The 21,859-nt window shown below is 45.2% G+C and overlaps 1 protein-coding gene across 1 annotated transcript in view; it reads left to right on the top strand.

The window, feature by feature from the left end:
* Positions 1-21,859, top strand: part of LOC144766853 (zinc-binding protein A33-like) — a 104,741-nt gene that overhangs the window by 71,591 nt on the left and 11,291 nt on the right. Inside the window, exon 4 of the mRNA XM_078650568.1 lies at positions 7,955-8,188. Within this exon, the coding sequence (XP_078506694.1) occupies positions 7,955-8,188 (234 nt within the window). The remainder of the gene's footprint in view (positions 1-7,954; positions 8,189-21,859) is intronic.

Raw genomic sequence — 21,859 nt, forward strand, 5'->3', positions numbered from 1 at the left:
CGGCGCCACCGCAGCACCACTCGGCGCCACCGCAGCACCACTCGGCGCCACCGCAGCACCACTCGGCGCCACCGCAGCACCACTCGGCGCCACCGCAGCACCACTCGGCGCCACCGCAGCACCACTCTGCGGCGCCACCGCAGCACCACTCTGCGGCGCCGCCACCGCAGCACCACTCGGCGCCGCCACCGCAGCACCACTCGGCGCCGCCACCGCAGCACCACTCGGCGCCGCCACCGCAGCACCACTCGGCGCCGCCACCGCAGCACCACTCGGCGCCGCCACCGCAGCACCACTCGGCGCCGCCACCGCAGCACCACTCGGCTGCGCCACCGCAGCACCACTCGGCTGCGGCGCCGCCACTCTGCTCCACCGCAGCACCACTCGGCGCCGCCACTCTGCTCCACCGCAGCACCACTCGGCGCAACCATTCAACAACTGGTTCAAATATGTTCTCTCAACATCTTTTTGTGACATTTGTAATAAAGCTTGAAACATTAATATTTAACTTCTGTTCAGTGTATTTTATTGTGACGAAAATCCAAGAACATTATCTTCACAAAAGTTATTTACAAAAGCTATTGCCATTATAAATTAAAATCACTTTTATTTAAGTATTTAAAAAAATTAAAAGCCATTGTAATTTGTAAAATATCAATACATCTAAGTCACGTAAATACAAAACATGTTGCATTACAAATGCTATAGGTGTCTCTTGCGAAAGTTATAACTATTGGCATTGTAAATGACAAAGCTATTAATTTAGCTATTTTCAAAACCAACACATAATTAAAAAAAATTGTCATTTACAAGACCAATAGCTCAAACTTTCCTAATGCGAGACCTATTGTATTGCAAATGCTTGATCTGTCAGTGCTTCCTGTTGAGGTTTAATTTTTGTGACAGGCGCCTCATTGCTTACTTCTAACTATTCTCTGACCCGGCTTCTAGGGTCAGAGCAAGGTCCGAGAATAGTTGCAAGTAGGCAACGAGCAGCAGGTGCCCAAGTTGAAGTTAATTTCTTTGTAACCCTTTTGTAAAAGGTTACAAAAAATTATTTTTAACTTTTGCACCTGCTGCTGTAACCCTGTAAGTGCTTGGCTGAAAATTCATCCCCGCTTTTCGCGGATTCTACCGCAATTTCGCGAGATTCGCGGATCGTGAAATCACAGAAAATCCGCGAGCGGAACGAATTTTCAGCCCATGCTTAGTTTTTATACACCATTACTAATTGAAGATGGAGCAGGTGCAGAAGAATGCTGTGAGTAATACAATCTACCGTCGATCTGATAAGTGGACTGCTCCATTCCTTGCACTTCTCCGCCTGGTAGCTGCTGCTCCCTGCTGCTGACTGACCCTCTGGTCAGTGGTTTGAGGCCCTCCTTCACCCACAGGCTCCCACCTGGTCCTCATCCCTGGTGGTCGACCATCTCTGCTCTGCTGCTAGGCTGCCCAGTTTCTTTTCTGCCTTTCTCCGAATTTTTTTTTTTTTGGTGAATTTATTTTATTATTTTTGCACTTTTTTCCTTCTTTGGCGTGTGCAGCTGGTGCGCCACGGCAAGCCAGTCTCCGCCCGTCCATGCCTGGACTGTGCCCAGCACCATGGACCCTGGTTCTCGTACCCTCCTTCACTACTACACCAGCACCATCCACGCCGGACACCACTCTGCCTGCAGTCGGACATCAACAATGGACACCAAAGGCCTGTTTTCTGCCCTGAATCCTCCCATGCTTTATCTTCGCTATTTCAACCTGTTATGTCAAGCTTCTTTATACTAATGATGTTGAATCCGTACCTGGTGACTATCTTGTGGAACTCTTCAGAGCTTTACGCAAACTTCCCAATGACTGAGCATGTTTTATCAAACCGGGGTGTTATTAGGCACTCTTTGGCTGATAGGTGAGTTAGGTGTTGCTTGATATCTTAAGATTTTTTTCAAAAGCTCCTGATACCTGGGACGGGCAAGCAAGATCTTCTAAGCACACAATTATCTCCAATATACCTGTCTGGGAATTTAGTTTATTTCCAATTGATAGATTCCAAATTACCAATAGTCTGTTTAGGGCATTCCCATAAGGATTGTGAGTAAGGTGTGTGATCGAATCTCCAGCACAATCCGTAACCCCGCAAGCCGAGGCGACTACTGTCTGACAACTCGTAACACTGAAGTTACCATTCCAGATGGTCTTCAGGGGTTTATGGTGCTGCTGACTGATTTCATTTACCTTCTTTCTACTTCAGCCACTACCACCATGTTGCTGAATTGATTATCATAATTTATAGTTGCTAAATCCCAGTTCTCGCCAGTTGCAGACCAGGTTGTGACAATTGAGGACAGTTAATGAATTTGAAGATCATAAGGCTGACCTTGTTTGCTATTAAGGAGAGTATACCTCTTTGCCCTGCCCTACCTGGTCAAGATGGTAGTGCTGGGGCGTGAAGATCGATAACCGGCCTAGAATATTGCCCCCCTCTCCCATTTTCCTGGAGAAATATAACACGGAATTGTATAATTTTGTCTACCCACTCCATACCTATCTTACTCGCATAGCCTGCAGTATTCAATGATCTCTGCCTCCATTCTGACTTTGCCACGTTATTTTTCCCATTATCTACTATCATTGGTTGCTTACGTGCTCCTGATTTCCCCCCCCATTGCGTCCCAATCTGGTCAGTCAATCTCACTCTCCTAAGCTCGCAAATATAGCGAAGTGGTTCCTAGTTTGTATTTAGGGAAGGACTCTCTGATGAATAGCTAGCGCACGAAAGGGCGGCATCCCTACCTTTCCCTTCTGTATTCTCATAATTTCATGTGGTTTATAGAAATACCTTCATGGTACCACGTATATTGGAGTACATGTCGAAGGTGCCATTGGGAGTTGGGTTAGGTCACCTACTATGAGGGTTATCGAAATGGAGTACGATGCAATCCCCTGCCATTGTTTTTGTGGTCTGGCCAATCTAGGGTATTCATGCCATAATAAAGTCCCTGTTCTGGCAAACTTCGTCAGCCAATAGCAGGCTTTGGCCCTTAATTGCTTAGTAGATTATTGTTTAGTGTGAGCTTTGGGACGTTAATCAGAGTTATAGTATATGGGCACGCATCCAGTGGGAGGTTTAAATAAGGCATCGATTGCCCTGCCGGGCCTGCCTTGCTGCTTGCTGGTGATCACAACTGTCTCGCCCTCTCCTCCCAGTCTTGTTTCGCCTTCCCTAGAATGCTCAAATTGGGCCTAGTAGTCGGGGTTATCATAGGGGGTGCCCCTAGAGTTCTCACTCTGGAGTTTACATAACTGGCTGACACCTAGATATAGGTTCTCTGGCATCTGTCAACTTCGTTTTTGATTAAGTGCTCATCAAGCTGGACCCCGTTTTCTCAATATGCCCCCCCCCCGCGCCCAGGTTTGCTCCTGGAGATTTCGAGGCATTAATATTGTTGGGGATAGGTACAGGAGGCCCTACCGCCTGAGATTGCGCCCCCCCCAACCCCCTTCGTGATCTGTTCCAAGATCGCTGTTCAATATTTTCAAAGGGAGACTAAGGTTGCATCATGGTGTTCTGGTGAACTTTCAATTTTTCAGGCTTTCCAAGTGGAGGTCCGCCTGGTCTTCAGGTGTTGCATTTGCACATGTGTTGATTCAAAATCGCAATGCAGTAAATCAAAAGCGGAAAAGTGATTCTGTACACCTGGATAGCACAGGAGAATATAGCCTTTCAACAAACGGCAGCAAATTAGTTTTACATCTATATGTGTGCAGTACTAGCACAGTGATGGTGAAACAAGCAGTCTTGAATCAATTGCAATGCAATAATACTTTAAGTAAAAATCAAGTGGTAGGACTATCACCCCCTGGGACTTAACTTTCCACAACTCCAGGAAGCCCACTCCAATCGCTCTCTCCCTGGGAAGGGCATGATGTAGGACAGCAGTTGTGGGTGACAGCAGATCTGCATGACTCACTCTGTGTGCTTCACTGAGTGATTTGCACCTCTCCGTTGTATGCAGTAAAAGTTGTCTCACACAACACCTTGTTTCTTGCCTGTGCCTGTTGCACTTGTGGTGTTTAGTGTTTTCTCTCACCCCAGCTCTCCCGACTCCTCCCAGCTGCATCTTGCACCTTCCCTTGTTCCAATCAATCCATCCTCCTCCCAGGGCCTTCAGCTACTCCCAGGCGCATCCAATGTCTGTACAGCCTCAACGGTATGTCTCACAGCCCACATGCCTCTGCCAAGGCGCTGTTTGACACCAGGCTGATAGTTGCGTCTATTAAAAATTACCAGCGTCACGTGAGTATCTGCTTTCTCAGCATGGTACAGGGGTTTTTCTGCATGCATTTCCACTCCTTAGTGCTGCCTAAGCTAGAGAGCCATTTTGCGTCCGTATCTTCCACGCACTATTCGCCATGTACAACAATTGGGGGGGCAGCAAGACTACAAATCATTGGCGTCCTTTCTCAAGCATTCGCAAAAAACTGTTGCCTGGAAGTCCAGCTATACACCATGAGGTAGTGCCCCAGTAAAAACGACTTGAAGTGCAGTCTGGACAGTGTGCACTGCTTCTCCCCCAAACCAGGCAACATTAGTGCTGCTAGACAGCTGATCCTCAGCTGAGATTTAGGATTTGAAAGTGGCAACCCCCCTCATTGGTGCTCACTTGGGGCGTAGATGATATCTTACCCAGTACTCTCCACAGGTAAGTGGTACACAGGTCACACAACCACCCCTTGACCCCTTTTCCCCTCATCTGGTGCGCCTTTCCTCTCCATTTACTCAATCAGTAGTTTGACCTCCTCTCACTCTGCATCTTATGGAGTCCCATCTTGTTACACTTTGCTGGATTATCTTACTTGCACAGTGCTCCGGATGTGTAGTCTTAGCCATCTTAGAACAAAGTCAAGACTCCCTATTCGCATCCACTCTTCAATCGTCAAGAATGATCAAAACAAAAACAGTGGCACGTATTTGGATTTTGAGTTCCTCCCGAGACGGGAGTGTCTGAAAAGTTGGTCAGTGGGTGGGTTTCTCATTTTGCCATAAGTGATTCAATAAAGAGGGGTGTCGTGTCTGGATTGGGGGTGTGACTCCACGCAACTGAAACCCCTTTAAATGTATACCCTAGGGCCCCGGGTAGCACTATGAAGTCCACCTCACTATGGACTATGTGCAGTGGTTGTGTTATTCAGCATGTGTCCCCTTCTAATGCCTCTTTCCGAATCCCTTGCTTCCAGGCGATAACTAGCTCAAGCCATCCTAAACAAGTGATTTGTGTCTTCAACGGAGCCGCACTGTGGCATGGAGTCTCCAGATTAATTGTGCTGTACAATTGGGAAGAAAACGAGCAAAGTTAGTTGAGTGGGGTGGTGTCCAGTAACTTGGAGTAGTACAGTTGTGGGCGTAAGTAACTAAGCGTCAATAGAGAATTCAAATGGGGTGACAGCGGCATAAATAAGAAGCCTTAAGTTGTGCCAACATTTGGAAAGCTCGTATGTCCAGGAATAATACCAAAACACTTATAAAATAAGTGTTCCAAACAGAGTAAGAACGAAGACTATGAACAACACATGTTCTTGGTCCCTGCTCTAGGGAGGAGCTAACACAAAGGAAGGGAAAGCCTACAGGATGTAAGTGATTGGAAGATTGCAAATTAGTGACAGTTGAAAAGTATTGGTATCCTGTGGGTTGTAAGCACATTAAATTGTAAGCAATGGTCTCAATTGTGATTAAAACTAGGTTCACTGAAACTAAACCTAAAGTCCCATCTCAGTGCGCCCGGAAAATGGGATGTAACGTAGAAGCTGCTTGTCATGAGGTTTCCACCAATGTTCCTGGAAGATATCTTGTTGCTCCTGGCTCTGCTCTTTCTTTGTCAGGTCTGCGCTCCTTTTGCTTTAGGTGCCAGTTTCCTGTACAGACAGGCCCTAAACCCTGCACACTGTAAACCAGCTTGGATGTGATGGTCCAGTTACTCTTCTGTGAGTACTAAAATTACCACCTGGCATCCATGACAAGCAGATGAGGCACATGTTGAACTTCAGGCTGACCAAACACTTGTGTACTGTCTACGACAAGAGTGAAGATTACCTTAAAGGGCTGCCAAGGCTTTAGGCGTAGACTCCAGATGCTGCAGGCCAGACCCCTTCCTGACATCTTGATCATACTCTTAATGTCTGCCCTTCGCTGCTCATGTTACTCAGCACATACACTGGACTGAACCTAGTGTCCAACACCACAGCAGCTTGGGGAAAGCTAATGTTACTTGGCACCACTTTAAGTGACCAATGCATTCAAGCTCTTACCTTGAGGAAAGCTGGGTTTGGTAACTTTGGGGTGATCCAAAAGTGCTGGTGCCAACTTTATTCTCCACAAGCTTCTAGTACTTTATTTCTTCCAAGTGTTTAGCAGGGAGCACTCCACATTGCCCAATCGTTTTAACCAAAAAAGAGTATGTATTGAGAGGGGGGGAAACGACTGGGGGGGGGTTAGACCTGTCGGAACAAAAGATGATGATGCGCTAAACAATGGCCCTCTAATTCACATTTTGTGTATTTGTCATCAATTGCGGCCACAAAGAATATTCTGGCTGAGACCAATTTGGCTCCTTCTAGGTATCAGGACATGCCAAGAAGCACTCGAGGAATGCATGAGGGGCGATTCGCCTCAAATGGCGACCCGCTTTGTAAAATTCATTACCGAAATTAATTCCATGACTTTTCCCTCTGTGCAATGCCTGAATTTAATCCCTGGCAAGTAATCGATTTTGACTTTCCTTGTCTTTTTACTTTTCCTTCCTACCCATTCACTGTTTTAGTTTTTAACAGTCTCGAATATTTTTACTACCGTTTTTTGTATTCTTGTATATTGCAATGATTTTAAATAATTGTGCAATAAAAACGTTATTATTAATGGCCCTCTAATATGCTTGGTTTCTTCCTCTGTACTAGAATTGGACCGTGTTCTCACTGCCCTCGAACACTACACATCACTCCAGTGTGAAGACTGACACGCTTATTGCAACATACTGATTTTGAAATCCAGTATACCCGTTTACTTGCAGGGTTGTTGTAACACTGGAGCATGGTCTTCCAGCAGAATTCAAGCCTTCACACACATCTGTCAATAGTTGCATGCAGCCAGGACTTTCCCAATGTTTGGTTTGAGCGTTGAGGATCAAACTAGATTCTAGCACAGTTGATACATCTTATCAGCTGGAGTACTGGCTCCTTTTTCCATTGAACTACTGTATTGTTTCAATAGATGGGAATTCCCGGCTTTTGCTGGCATTTAAAGGAAGGTGGCACTCTTGAGCTTCTCCAAAAGCACCCTCGCACATTTTTCTGTATACTGAGGTTTACCATTTTTCCTATCCACGTTGTGCGCCAGTCCTGATAGTCTTATGCTGTTTGAATAGTAATATATTACATCTGTCGCAAGACTGTACCATGACTCGGTATTATCGTGAATGTACATGCCCTAGCAACACCACTCCAAAATGAGAACTAGTAAATCAAGATCTGAACTGCAGTGTGTGAAGGTTGTGAGGGCTTTAAGAGGGTCCCTTTGGGCCATTGAAAGAAGTTGGTGGTTTCCATCAGTATTCTTTGATCTGTCATCACCTGTGAAGTTTCACCCCGAGACCCCCACCTGGTAACTCTGCCTTTGAAACTACTGTTGCCAGTGAACCTTTTAACAGTAACTCCTGATTGTGGGGTTCCCAGGTGTTCCTCTTGGACCTTGTAATGTGTGCCTTATGGCTTGCATCCTGGTCATTTGCAAGACCGGCAAAGCACCTTTAAAATGTTGTCCCAATTACCAATGTGTTAAAAGCTTACACCCTACAGGATGGTATTAGTTATTGGCGAACTTGATTGGACTATTGGTCTTATGAAGAGGTTAAGGAACGGACGTGGCTTGGTTTTGTGGGCTGGAGTTATTGAACTTGTGTTCTTTTTTCAGAAGGCCGCTTCTGAAATCAAGAGTGACATCTCCTCCACATTTGAAAAGCTCTACCAGACCCTGAAGATAGAGGAGAAGAACACTCTGGCAAAGATGAAGACTGAGAAAAATGCTTCCCTGAAGGAGACTGAGGCGCAGCTGTCTAAGGTGAAGGAGGATTGGTTGAAGATCCAGGAGACTATGAATGCAGCTCAGATCCGGCTCTGTGAGCAGGACCCTCTGCTGTTCCTCACGGTAAGGGGACACTAATTGGCACAAATTACATTGTTCGCCTGGGGCAAGGAAGAGTTGGGGGTGAGCAGTTTACACCACTTGTGCACTGCATGATTTTGATCTTTAATTGCACTAGACTCCTTGAGTTCATGGCTTGAACCATGTGGGTTTTTTCAAATTCCTCAATTGACATTTAATTTAACCCTGTATCACCACAAAGTGAGTATTTCTTTAGCCTTACAATGTTAATCGTGGCAGTACTAGATTTGACCATTTTGTAAATCTTCAAATGTAATTTCTCTGCAAAATTGTGAGTTTTTTCTTTCTTGTATTTAGCACTGTATGAAATACTGCACTTAGGAGAAATTGCCCTTGCGGCAATGCCCAAAGAGAAATAATGTTGCATTTTCATTTACGTGGGTTGACTTGGTTCTTCAGACTTGGTCTGCTTCGTCTGAAGTATGTGGATGCAGCCGATTTGTAGGTGGTCTAATCTTGCACAGCAGAACAGAAAAGTGTAATGGGATGTAATGCTCTGGGCTAGACTATCACCGGTGGAGGAAAAACCGAACGATATGGGCTTTTCAGATGCTGAAAGTAAATTTGACGTGTCTGCATGAGGAAGCTCCTTTAAGTTGCTGTTGAAATCTAATTTGCGAAAGCAGTTTCTTGGACTGGTTAATTCTTGCATTGTCTGGTTGCATGTATATCTCATGTTGGTTCTTTATGCAGCGTGTTCATTGTAAAGTTGACTAGAAGTGGGTTTGTGGATGTCAAAGGCAAGAACTGCTAATGTATCCAATGCAAAGGATTATCATTACCTAGACTCCAGCGCATGGTATTCCACACATGCATTGCATACACTTCTGGAACCCTACCATTAATTATTACCACAGTGACCTAAAAGCTGCAGCTTATTGCATAGCTCACTTTTCCCCAGGTTTGCACCTAACTCTATCAAATGGAAGTTAAGTGGTACACTACAATTGGAGTCTGTAAATGACTTTAGTGAAGACATTCGATTTGACAGTGACCATGAAAGAGAAGCAAATGACTTGCAGAGTTCATTTATTGGCATTAAATAATTGGTGGCTTCCTAAAATTGAGGGTCACAAGCCTTTGAATGTTGAAAGTTTGTTCAATAGGCATTCTGGGTGAGGGGTCCGCAAGATTCTATTAGTACTCTCTTACTCCAGTAACTATCTGCTCTTTGGGCATCTTATTTTCAAACCAAATGGATGCAGGGGGTCTGGAAAAAAAGCAATCAATTACTGGGTCATGCTAATACTGTGCAAGTCTTAAAATAAAAAATCTTGGTTTTAAGGATGCAAACCCCCTCCTCACCCACCCTTGGGTGGCATGTTTCATCATCTGGTGGTTCCTCACACGCTAGCAAATGTTAGTCGTGTGGACTAAAATTCTTTCAAAGCTGGAGAGGAGCTTCTGAAATATATCTGCAAGCTTACCCCAATGATGGCCATGTGGTGTGGGTGAGGGTGTGCTGACTGCAATGGAGAACATTGAAAGTGATCTAAAATGTCCCTTTAGGGAGGGTTGGAGGCGTGAGGCAAAGCACTTCCTTGAATGGAGAACCACACCATCCCTGTTTTGCTTTACGTGGACAACCGTTTTAATTGCTAGAACAGCAAATGGCCTCCGGCTCCTATTGGACGTTTTGGATGATTTTGAGTGAGCTTATGTTGAAAGTCAATCATTCCAAATCTTACATTATAATTGGCCCTAAAGACTCGCACCGACTCGCAACATTGAAGGGATCGCCATTAGTAAACTTCCCAATTTTACCTACTAGGGGGTTAACTTGTCACACTATTTAAGTTGGGAGAAGCTTTTGAGCCAAAGAGCTGGCAAATTTGAGGGGGCAATAGATACTATTTTTAGATTTTCAAAATGTCTCAGCCATAAGCCCATAAAGGAACTCTTATCGTTGCATTAGAGCAAATGTCGTTCCTAGGGAACGTATGGGGGCTGGTGTTTCGGGCTACATTAAGACTAGAAACCTTCAGGTGATCGAGAACAAATTCTTGGGTGGTCTTTAGCAGCCGCCAAGGAGTGTAGCCAGTCCGGTTACTCATTTTGAGGCTTGCCTCCCCTTTCTGGAAGATCTAGTGAAAGTCACCCGCTGTGTTGTGGCTTAAGATCTGGCTCTCACTGCACACTTCTTTCACCCAATTAATTATCGAAGATTGTCGAAGGCAAAATGGAGTAGATTCTAACCCCTGGTTCACAGAAGTTTGAAAGACTCTCTCGGATCTTGATGTCAAACTTTCTTTTTCCTAAAGAAATTAATGCTCCTTCAAAAAATGTGGTAAAAACGGCTATTTCAAATTACTGAATTTAAGCAAGAGTTAAGTCAAAAAATGTCCTCTGTTAAAAGCTATCTGGATCTAAAGCAACTTGAGGAACCTAAATCAACTCTTATGGGTGTCGAATCCTGAACACAGGTTTTATTTAACACGTTTTAGACTAGGCACAATACACTTTTTGTTGCTTATCCCCAGCATGGCACCTGGTTTCAATCTTTACCCCCGTGTGATGATCTTTCTAAGCAATCATTAAAGCATTTTATGTGTTTTTGCAGTGTTTATACTCAGCCTAGACTTAAATTCATGTGGCCCCTCTTTTGCTACTTTGCATCGAGTTCTCACGTTGCTTGAGGGTTTACATCTTCTCTTTTTTAGGATCTGAATTTTGCTGTTTGTCTTATGTTTGTCATGCGCTTATTCTTAGAAAATCCATGACCTAAAATCGTTTTGTTATATTTTAATCGTTATAAATGTGGAGTTCGTTAAATGTTTTATTGGGGCATGCATGGAGTCATATTGCAGAACTATGTATAGACTGTAGGTTTGGTGCTTGAATTTCTGGTCTTAATGTTTAACCTTTTTAGCTGGTTGTATGTGTTAATGCTCTTTTATGGCATGTTGTCAAATAAAGCTCTTTGACTGACCGCACACTATTCATTTAAGCTAATTTCTTCGGATTTGCACTAACCAACTCGAGTTTTACTGGGTCCAGACCTATCATGATCTTTGATTAGCAGATTTTTCTGTAAAATATAATTTTACATATGTAGTGTGAGATGAATACCCTCATATTTGATCGACAAGTATTCTCTGCATAGTGGAGATATCTGATCTCTTCCATGCCCCAGTCCCCTATTTCGGGTGGCACTACTTGCCTTATGACTATTGCTGTTCCATTTATGCTGTAGATAGCCTAGCAGGGTACAAACCTGCACCCCTGCTTCATCCTCGGTCTATATCATTTTGCTGTTACCAATGCCAGCCTTCCCACCATTTAGGTTAATAAATATTATTTATTTCGGTCATCAATGTTGGTTTCCAGTGCCCCAGTATCAGCCAGCGCTTCTCCGTCAGCACAGCCAAATGATTCTCCATAGTCAAAAAAGCAGATGTAAGGGTGATCTTAGTATATCAGCATTGTAAGGGTAAAAATTGTATCCAATGTCTGCCAACAAAGACCTACTCCTCTCAGCCTGGGAACAGTTGTTTGATTGTCTGAGTATGACCATTTTCCAGAATGTTTATGCACCATATTACTCTTTTGTAATGGGTAGTGTGGAAAAAGTAGCTCCTATCTTGCTTTGAGTTTAGATTGTAGATGGGTCATGATTGGGAGCTGTGGAGTTCAGGCCGAATACAGATTCAAATTCTCAGTGCCAGTCAGTGGGTGGTCATAGGGATTTTTAATGCATGTTCATCCAATTATTGGCCTTTCTGCAGAGCGCACGCAGCAATGGTTTAGTATGGCAATTATGATTGTGTAAAACTGAAGGATTGACACCTGTGTTGGGATCCTTAAATAAGTGGGTGCTGTCCAAGCTGACTTCAGACCAAACTCATCTGATCCAGTGGTTCACCAACAGATACTCCATTACCATATAATCACCTGGGCCCATAAACTCAGTGGATAAACCGCTGGGGGTCAAGTTTTATAAAATTCCACAAAACTGTTTAGGATTAGTCTATTCAATACCTATGTTCATTTTCTAACTAACCCTTCACAGATCAACAAGTTCTTTCCTCTGGTCGGTGGACCATTAGTTTAACTAATTGATGGTGATAATTGACATAAACTAACTTTCTATACTTTAAGTAAATCACAACAGACTCCGTTTTAAATTCAATTAATAAACACAACGCATTTATCTCTGACTCTCGCAACAGTTGAGGTCGGAAAGGTAGAGTACAGACAATCAAACATTTGACAATAACTGAAATTTAGAATTACCAAGGATGGTGTGGAAAACCAACCCCCTGGCCAAAGGGCTGGTAGGTGTCCCCTGAGATATTCAGGAGACCATTACCAAGGATGGTGTGGAAGACCAACCCCCTGGCCAAAGGGCTGGTAGGTGTCCCCATAGATATTCAGGAGACAAAGACTTCAGGATAGTTAACCTCTCTAAGATACCAACGATTGTGCAGCACCCCTCTCCGACACTTTTCCTCTTCTGCTGCAATCTTCGAATCTAACCCAAATTAATTTAGCATAGAAAGTCCCGGTTCTGCGATCAGCAACTCAGCATCTCACAGCATCAGCTGCTCTAGCGAACCGCAAGGGTTCATCACCAGAGTTCAGCAAATCTGCATCTGACTAAATACAGTCATCTTGATTATACCTTTTTGTTCTGCATGTTCCACCCTCTAATGTTTCAATATCTGGAAAGTACGAAATTTGATTGGTCTGGCAAAAAGGGGGGGGGGGGTTCTTCAGCACACGATGCTTGCATGTCACAGGATTCAGTTAAACCATTGTTCGTAAACCCAACCCCTTACTTTTTATTCATTAAATGTATTCCCATGTACTAAAAGTAACTGTTGATACAATTAAAGTTTCTTCGTGGTTGAACCATCCTGTTCCCATGAAATAGCACCCAATCTTTGCTCCTTTTCAACTGCTTTGCCATTGGCTTCACTCAGAGGGCATGTGCAAACTTCGCGTCATTCAGCTCATTCAGTTATGCGAGAGGCCCAAATACGCACTAATGATAAAAGTCAAGACTGATGTTAATTTCTTAAAATAAGTGTTTGCACTGTATACCACCTGCCTCTACTATCCCATTTTATTTATTAAACGTATTACTGCATTAGTAAAATAGCTTGCTTTCATTTCAAATAAGCAGGTGCCATGCATGTGAGTCTTCAAGGCGCCATGTTAGTAACTTCTGCTCATGCGCCGGAATTTCCTTCCAAGCATTAATTCTTCATTCTACATAGATGTAGTTGGCACATGCGCAAAACCGATTTCCCGTTTAAAGGGGTACGAGTCCTTCAATGTTATCTTCGTTAGTACATCCATACGCAAGCTTCAGTAACCCAAAAATGTTTGTGTGACTGCATATTCGTTTCCACAAAACTTTGTTAATAACTGGTTAGTGAATTAAAGAGCGGATTGCCTCCAAGTCCCTTTTCTCCGATATCTTGCTCCATCACATCCCAAGCCATTCCAGTTTGAACCCAGCCATTAGCAAATCAGTCTTGACCCTGCACTCAATGGGAGCAGTCCAACCTGAACTGCTGGGTCTTTACTGGGGTGGCGAGATGAGCTGAAGAAAGATGATGGATTCAACCCAGATTTGTGCAGGGGGGGGAAGGGGGGGGGGGGAAGTGTCTGAAAAGTTTCAGCGCTCCGTCCATCATCTGCTTGTGTTTGCTTTGTTCACCGTAAATTGCCAAGGTATGCCCAGACGTGGGTCCCTTGCTTACTTTGCCACTGGATTCAAGGTAGTCTGGCTGATGAGGGGTGTTACCCAGAAACCAGTCCCAGGATGCTGGTTTCCTGTCCAGGGAAGACCTGGCTTGGCAGTTTAGGCTGGACTGTTCCCATGAGGCACAGGGTGAAGACTGATTTGCATACAGCTGGGGTGGCGAAGTGAGTTAAAGAACGATTATGTATTCAACCCAGATCTTGGGCAGTGTGTCTCAAAAGTTTCAGCGATCTCTCCACCATCTGCTTGTATTTACACATCACTGTGTGCCATGCCTACAATACAATACACTACCCTGGCATAGGTAAGCTACCCCACTAGCTGGGTGCACTAGATCAGTGGTGAGGGTATAGGTGTATGAGCCCTGTACCCCTACAGTGTTTAAGTCACTGCTTCGACATTGTAAGTACAGCAATCCCATAAGGAGTATATGGCCTGGGAGTTTGTCATTACGAACTCCGCAGCACTGTTATTTGCTACCAAACTTCTCAGTTTCAAGTAAACTTCTCAGCACCTTAAACCCACACTGATGCCAGTGTGGGATTTAATGAAAAATACACTCGGAGGGCATCTTAGAGATGCCCCCTGAAAAGCCACAACTCTGGTGTCCTGGCTGAGTGGTTGCTTACCACCAGCCACCACCAGTCAGGTTTCTGGTCCCCTGGGTTGAGAGCCTGCCGCTGTTGGTCCTGAAACAAAGCACATCCTGGGATGAGGTGCCATAACCCATTCCCCCCCCCCCCCCCCCCCCCCCTCCCTCCACCCCCTGGATGGGCAGAGTCCACGAAGGGGAAGCTACAAAGGCTTGCTGACTTTGTGAGCTACCCCAGCCATTTGCTGCTCCTAGCAGCTGGACCCCACTGGTTCTGACCACTATGGAGTGGAGTGGTGTGGCTCACTGGTTAGAGGCGGCAGACCCGGAAGCAGAGGACAGCCCGGGACCAGGGTTCAATTCCCGACGCGGCAGGGTTGTGGACCAGGGTCAGCGGACTCGATAATTCTCGCCTCTGTGCCTACTCTAACCAGGGATCACACTCGGCAACTCTGGACATTAGCTTGCCTCATCTCCACAACGGCCCCCCACATATGCCAGGGATGCCTGGTTTCACCTTGGAGATACCCAGTAGGGACCATCTCACAGGGAAAGCCAGGACGGGTTCCCCAGCGATCTATAGCGCAGAGATACTCCTTCGGGAGTCGATTCTAGCGCGTTAGAAACCCACAATTAATATGGGCTGGAGAATCCGTGGGAAAACCAAGTTAAGAGAGGTGTTCCCAACTTTGTTAACCCCACCTGTCAGGTGGGGGAGGTGAGCTGAAGTACAACTTAGTCCTTGCTATCTTGAAGATTGGGGGTGGGGGTGGGACCCTGACCCACCCAACCAACCACAGTGAGGCTTCTTCCCTCCTCCCACTGGAGGGTGGCTTAATAGGGGGTGTACCCACCCAAAGGAAGGGACCCATAGGTCCCAACCTATACCTACTCCTAAATTTTGTATTCAAGGGCATCCCTGAATCTTTCCTCCTCAGGCAAGAAACGAGAGACCGAAGAGCCGTGCTGACTAAGGAGAGGACACAACCTGACTTGGCCCCAGCCCTACCGGCCTGTCCCGACCTCAACTGACTAAGGCGAAATCCTGGTGTGTTCCTGTAGCCAGTAGCCCCAAGAACACCGAGGACCTGCCCTTATTTCCCAAACCAGACTTTCTCCCATGAGCATAAGATTTGCTCACCCACAGACTCTATCTCTGGCCAAATCCATGGGTCTGCACCACTCTGCACCAGACACCCACGGACTAAGTTAGAGTGGCCCAACACCATTCAGAGGTCTCCCCAGTCATTATGACCTGGGATTTGGTGATCCCTGACCAACCACGAGTCTCCAGCTGACACCTGCAGCCCCTTTCTGGAGGATCCCCAACTGCAACCGGAGCCGGTAAAAAGAATTTGACTCCAAAAGACACCCCTCCACCTGATGCCCCACGGCCTTGGGTGGCCCAACCGACGGTGTCCTGGCTTCCCGAGACATCCCAACTTACCTCTCCAACTGGTGGCCTCCTCCACAAGATCTTAGTCCTCGAGCCTGCAGTGTTTGTTGCCACCATAGAACCTCCATTGAAAACAGGGCACCAGATGCAAAACCAGCTCCCTGCACCCAGCTGCACTAGTGCCATTGTGGGTACAGTTTGGGTGGTAAATCTAATCCCCCTTTGCCTGAGCCTACATACAAGATCTTTGCTCCCACAACCTTATCACCTGCTCTTGAGCACCCACCGGAGGCCCCCTAACCCCCATTGCATTACATTGGGCTTCAGCACACTGCACCCTGCCGCCCTAGTGCCGCTGATGGTGGGTTTGAAAGTGCATCCTCAACCGAGCGGGAACCCTGGTTCTAACCCCAGAAAACCAACCCCCCAAAACGAAGTACTTACCATTAAGACTCCCATAGGAGTCTTAATGGTAAGGTAAGACTCCTATGGGTCTTAACTTGGTTTGTATGAAACCTTAAACTGCATATGTACCAAAACTGATTTGCTTACCTTTTTCTCTAAGAACTGTCCAAGTGTGATATCTAGGCATATCACACCAAGTAGAAAAAGTAACAAAGTAATTTAAAAAGGAATTTAAACTGCTTTGCAAACAAATTACCTGTAACAATTCAATTGCATTCAACTGTATTTAACTGCTTTATTCTTGCAACGTGTTATTATACTTACCTGTACCAGGCCCGGCTCGGTTCTAGAAAATAAAATACCAACTAAATAATTTTATATAAACCAATTGGTCAGAGTTCAGTCTTTTTGTGTGACATCATTTCTTGCCTTTGTGTGTACAATAAATGCTTAACACTAGCCTCTGACAAAGCATTACTGCTCGCCCACACTACCACAAATGGAGCATAAGGTATGATCTACTTTTACCTCTGCCTACCTTTGGGGTTCCACTGGACTCTGTGCACAATATACCTTACTTTGGTACAGTACTACAGAGCCAGCTTCCTACAGTGTTTTATGTTGGTGTTTACGGAAGCTGAGGAGAGAGCAAAATTGTCTAACCAAGACTGCAGAAGAGTGGTGTGAAGAGAACCAGAATGATTGTGAATTAAACATTGCTATGGTCTGTGAAAGAGGCCAGAGCATCAGTGTGTCCATCTGCTTAAGAAGCATATTTTGTGTAATGTATCTTGTGCACAATTTTCATGTTCACCCATTGTAGGTGACATGCCAGTTTTATGTGGCACCTTGTGCCCCACCCTCTCAAAAGTCCGCTGTAGATATGGCACAGAGTACCTTGCAACAAAGCACACTAGTGAAAAGCAAAGTGAATGTTATAAATACTTACTGGAGGTGAAGATAAGTCTGTTGAAAATGTCCTGCCCCTGCTCCTCGCTGAGCAAAAGAAACAATTGAGGGATTTTACTCAGATCCTTGTGACTGGGGGGTTAATGTTTGCATTGTCCAGCATTCCATCCATCTTTTGCTCCCCACACCCCCAGTTTGGACGCAGCCATATGCAAATCACTCTTGACCCTGTTCCTTGTGGGACCAGTCCAGCCTGAACTGCCAAGCCAGGTCCTCCCTGGACTGGAAACCAGCCTCCTGGGACAGGCTTTCCAAAACAATAGAAAAAGTGAAAGCAGTTTGAGGGGTTTCTCCTAATAGATTGACATCCGCCAGGTCTCTTGGCACAGCTTTGAGATGCAAAAAGCCCAAACCTCTGCAATTTACAGTGTACTACTGCTAGCAGTAGTGTGGGGAGGACATCTTGCCATACAGCAGCAATGAATTATCTTCTATTCAAAGCTGCAATTTGTATTTGTTGTTTGATTCTGATTTAGTTGTGATCTGCCAGACCCCATTGGGTGGTGGCGAGAGTGGTTTGCAGAACAGGCAGGGGCTACTGGGGCCGCAAATGTGGTTGTTTGCCACTGATGTCCTGGTGTCTGTCCTGTGGCTCTGCAAATTGAGCCAAGTACCACTTGATGTAGGGTAGCGAAAGGTGAGCAGTCCAAGGCTTCTCATGTAGGTACTGTGTAGGGTCGGGTGAAAGATCTCAGAATTCCACAATATACTGAAAAACCCATCTAAATGTTCAGCTCATTGCTAGTGGCAATCTTAATCGCACAACATAAAGTAATACTACACCATGCAAGTGCAGACTTCAGTGATGTCCTCTCACCTCTGGGAGACTGGCTGTCGGGCCTGCACTATCCCTTATTACACACCTGCACTTAAAGTGCTATGCTAAACACGTTCTTGGTAAAAAAAGAACTTTGAATTGTAACAAATTGGGGTGGTTTGGAACCCACATGTATACAACTTTTGCAGACTAGGCATGTGGAACCATTGTCTAAAACACAGGCGGGGGAGGGACCCCTTTAAAGTGTCTTTCTCAGGCTGGTCAAACACAGCCTTTGTAAGTTTTGCTTCTCATAGACTAGTACTGGGGTGGTCTCCAGGCAGTAGCATCCCCAAGATGGACAGGAGGTTCCTGCAACTGGCAGGAACAGGGAAGGGACAAAAGGGAAGGCCGATGTAAAATCTTCATCTTGAACAAACTGCAGTTACGCCCTTCACCTCTGCAATCTACGAAACTGCTGTGCTCCAGAACTAATTAGCAGCTTCTGTCTAACACACTCTTAATGGAATTTGTAAGGTTGGACACATTTCCATCCTCCTCACCTCAATGTACAGCCACAGGAAGGCAGGCATCTACTTCCACTGTCTGGGGAGGATATCCTCCACCTTGTAGGATGCCAAGTCAAGGGCATCCCAAATGGATCCTGCAAGCGCTAGTACTCACTCACAAGCCTGCCACATATGTATAACTGGCTCACTGTATATTCATGCAACATGCACATGGGATGTCAACACAGGGCTCTGGATGACACTAACACGGCATAGAATCATCACCCAGAATAGTGACTGTAGTCCTCCGTCCACTTTAAGGGTATGCTTGGTGCATCCATCTAGATCAGAGGTCCTGGACTTCAGATTGCCAATGACATACTTAGGCCTCTGTTCACAAATTAGATTAGCGTGATGCCAGGGCTAATATAAGTTGGGACAACCGGTTCACATGCAATTGGGCACTATGGAGAAGGCAGCATGGCATGCACTGTTCAGGGGGACAGACCTGCTGCAACTGCTCGCATGTACCCCTTCTGTTCTGGATTGTGGAGCAGCAGCACCCACTTTAGCACTACGGAGCACTGTCACAGCTTTAGAGACTATGGTTTAACACAAATTAAATTGGCAAGAGACTACCACGGCAACATAAGTGAAATTGCTTTGTTCTCTTGCACAAGATAATTTTCAGTGCACACGCTATCCAAATTTCGATCTTGGATAGATGGGCAACCTTTTTGTCTGGGAAACGAACTTCTGAGTCTCAATGAAGTGCATAGTTTGACATAAAATATTCACCGTTGTAAAATGAGAGGTATTTGTGCAGTAGTGAAATGTGTAGTAAATGAAACCTTCAGATTTACAGGATTCTGTATACATATCAAAGATCTAGAAGTTGTCTAGTATCAGAGATTGACATGGACTTAGTCTCAGATTTATCCCCAAATGAATCCAGTTGTGTGTTCTTCATGCAATGTGAAAGCAACACTTCTTCCCACATCTTGTTTTGCCATAGAACCTAGGCAACATTGACCTTGTCCCGTCTAACCTAGATTTGCTTCCTCTTACTACTCTGAAGACCTCCAAGAATCCAAAAGGTAGTACCAAGGCAACTCAGAACTTTAGACCACAATGCACCACCTCCAAGTACTTCACTAACTGTGGCCCGGCCATCTTCATTCCAGCTACAGCAATGATCCAACCTTCGATCCAGAAAAAATAAAGGCACTACCTGAAGTCCTTTTTCGTGTTACTAGCACCCATGGCTACTGTCTGGTTTTATAAAAAGGCATGCCTCACTGAAACCTTCTCAGACCTATAGAATTCCCTCCAGCTAACAATTTGCCTAGACCACTTGGGGTTCTGGAAGATGGCAAAGACCGTTTTTCGAACGAATGTAAGATTCAACAGGCTGTGAATTGCAACCTGCAGACGGATCATATAGCTGACTCTTGTCCAGAGATTAAACTGACCGAAGCACCAGAATCTTAATGCCAAATCCATCCCTATATCTGCCACACGAGTCCACCAGACACCACTTCATGTAAAGCTTGAGTTCTATCCCTCACTCCTTCGTTCCACCATATACTGAAGCACAGTGTACTATTGAGAAGCTCGCCATTGGTCATTGAGCAGGACAATTTCCTCCATAAATTGGCCACAGTAAGTCCCATCCTTCAAGCCATGGACAAACTAAAGAGTAGCACGTGACCTGACATGAAAGTGCTTGGATGCCTCTTCATGGATATTTATTATTGGTATGCAAGTGCGGAGTTGGTTCAACTGAACGGTTTCCATGTGAAGAATATGAACCACTGCATTCAATGCATGCGGCCTTTTCTGTGGTTGGGGGAGAGGTGGTGTAATCACTATATTTTTGGAGTGTTTTGTAGGATCTGCGCACCAGACAATCTGCAGGTTGCCAGAAGTTTTTACATTCTCATTGGGCAGCTTGACCCTGGCACACGTTAAAACTTTTTCTAATTTTTTTTTTTCTCCGACTTTGGCTTTTTTATCGGTGTAAAGTGGCTTTTTTTATTGGTGTATAGTGGTTTTATCTCCATGGCCCGATGCAGTGAACATTGCTTTCCAAACCTGTTCTGTTTTGGAGTAGTGTTGATCTCTTGAACAATTTAACACATTTGTTGGGCCATGCCCTCTAGATGACTTTCATACCCTAGCGACTGGAGCACTGTTCTGACCCATGCAGTTGTCTTGGAGATCTTCACATAGGGACTTTTGGTCCCGTAAGGTGTGAGTTGAAGTGCAAAGATGGACAATCTCTTGAACTAAATCTGGTATTTGACTTGGACCATAGATGAGTCCCAGCTGCTTTCTTGAGCCTGTGGGCATAGATGCATTAATTTGCGGTCAGTTTTATTTTTCCTCAAAAGCCCTGACACGCCTAGAGTAAATTTCCTTGAGCTAATGCACTGTTGCCGTGCTCTAACTGGGAATGCTACTCGGAAGCCTTATTTGTGGATCACTCCCTGGGAACAGAGCTAGGAAGGATCCTTTCTCTAGGCCTCTAGAACACCCCAGAGGGAGATGAGCTTGAAGTAAGAGGGCAGAGTAGGAATAGGTTTTACACCGGGTATTTACTTTTTTACTTTTACCTGGAATTCACAAAAATTCCCAAATATATGCATGTAGAGCTACGTCGGGTGCAGGCTGGCATGAATATTTGCGATATTACCACCTGGATCACTTTGCCGTCGCGAACTACTCCATAGCAGAGAACTCTGTACAAGGGGAGTACGAGTCCCTCTGAAAAAGTACTTTTTTTTTTCTCTGCATGGATAATATTTTTCATATGGTGAAATTCCTTCACCCTGCACTCAGACAAGGCTGTGGCTGGAGGGAAGGCCTTTCAGAGTACAAATGATAATGAGTACGACAAACCTCCTTGTTTTAAAAGTGTTAAACGTAAATAATTCCCGGAAACTCACTTGCTCGCCCTTGAGTGAGACTTAAGGCTGCGGAGATCTGTCCACGTAGCAAGGTCCTCTGTGCGTGGACATGGGCTTATGCTTGCTGGTAAGCCTTTGTGAATTCCTGGCAGGCACAAGTGTTGTAAATTTGGTCGTAAACTCCTGTGCGGCACCTATTCACAAGGATACATTTGGATGAAGACTTCTTGTTAACTCGGTCTGCCAGCTTCTTTCTGTAATCAAAGACACACACGTAATGAATCCTACATTGAAAAACACGCCAGTTCCCGTCCCTGCTTTGTGCCGACTACAAAAATGCTTACGGTTAAATGCCAGTTCGAGTAGTCGGCGGGGGGAGGGGGGTTGTTTTTTGTAAATTAAGATT

Source organism: Lissotriton helveticus, chromosome 7 (genome assembly GCF_964261635.1).
Source record: "Lissotriton helveticus chromosome 7, aLisHel1.1, whole genome shotgun sequence".
Taxonomy (NCBI): domain Eukaryota; kingdom Metazoa; phylum Chordata; class Amphibia; order Caudata; family Salamandridae; genus Lissotriton; species Lissotriton helveticus.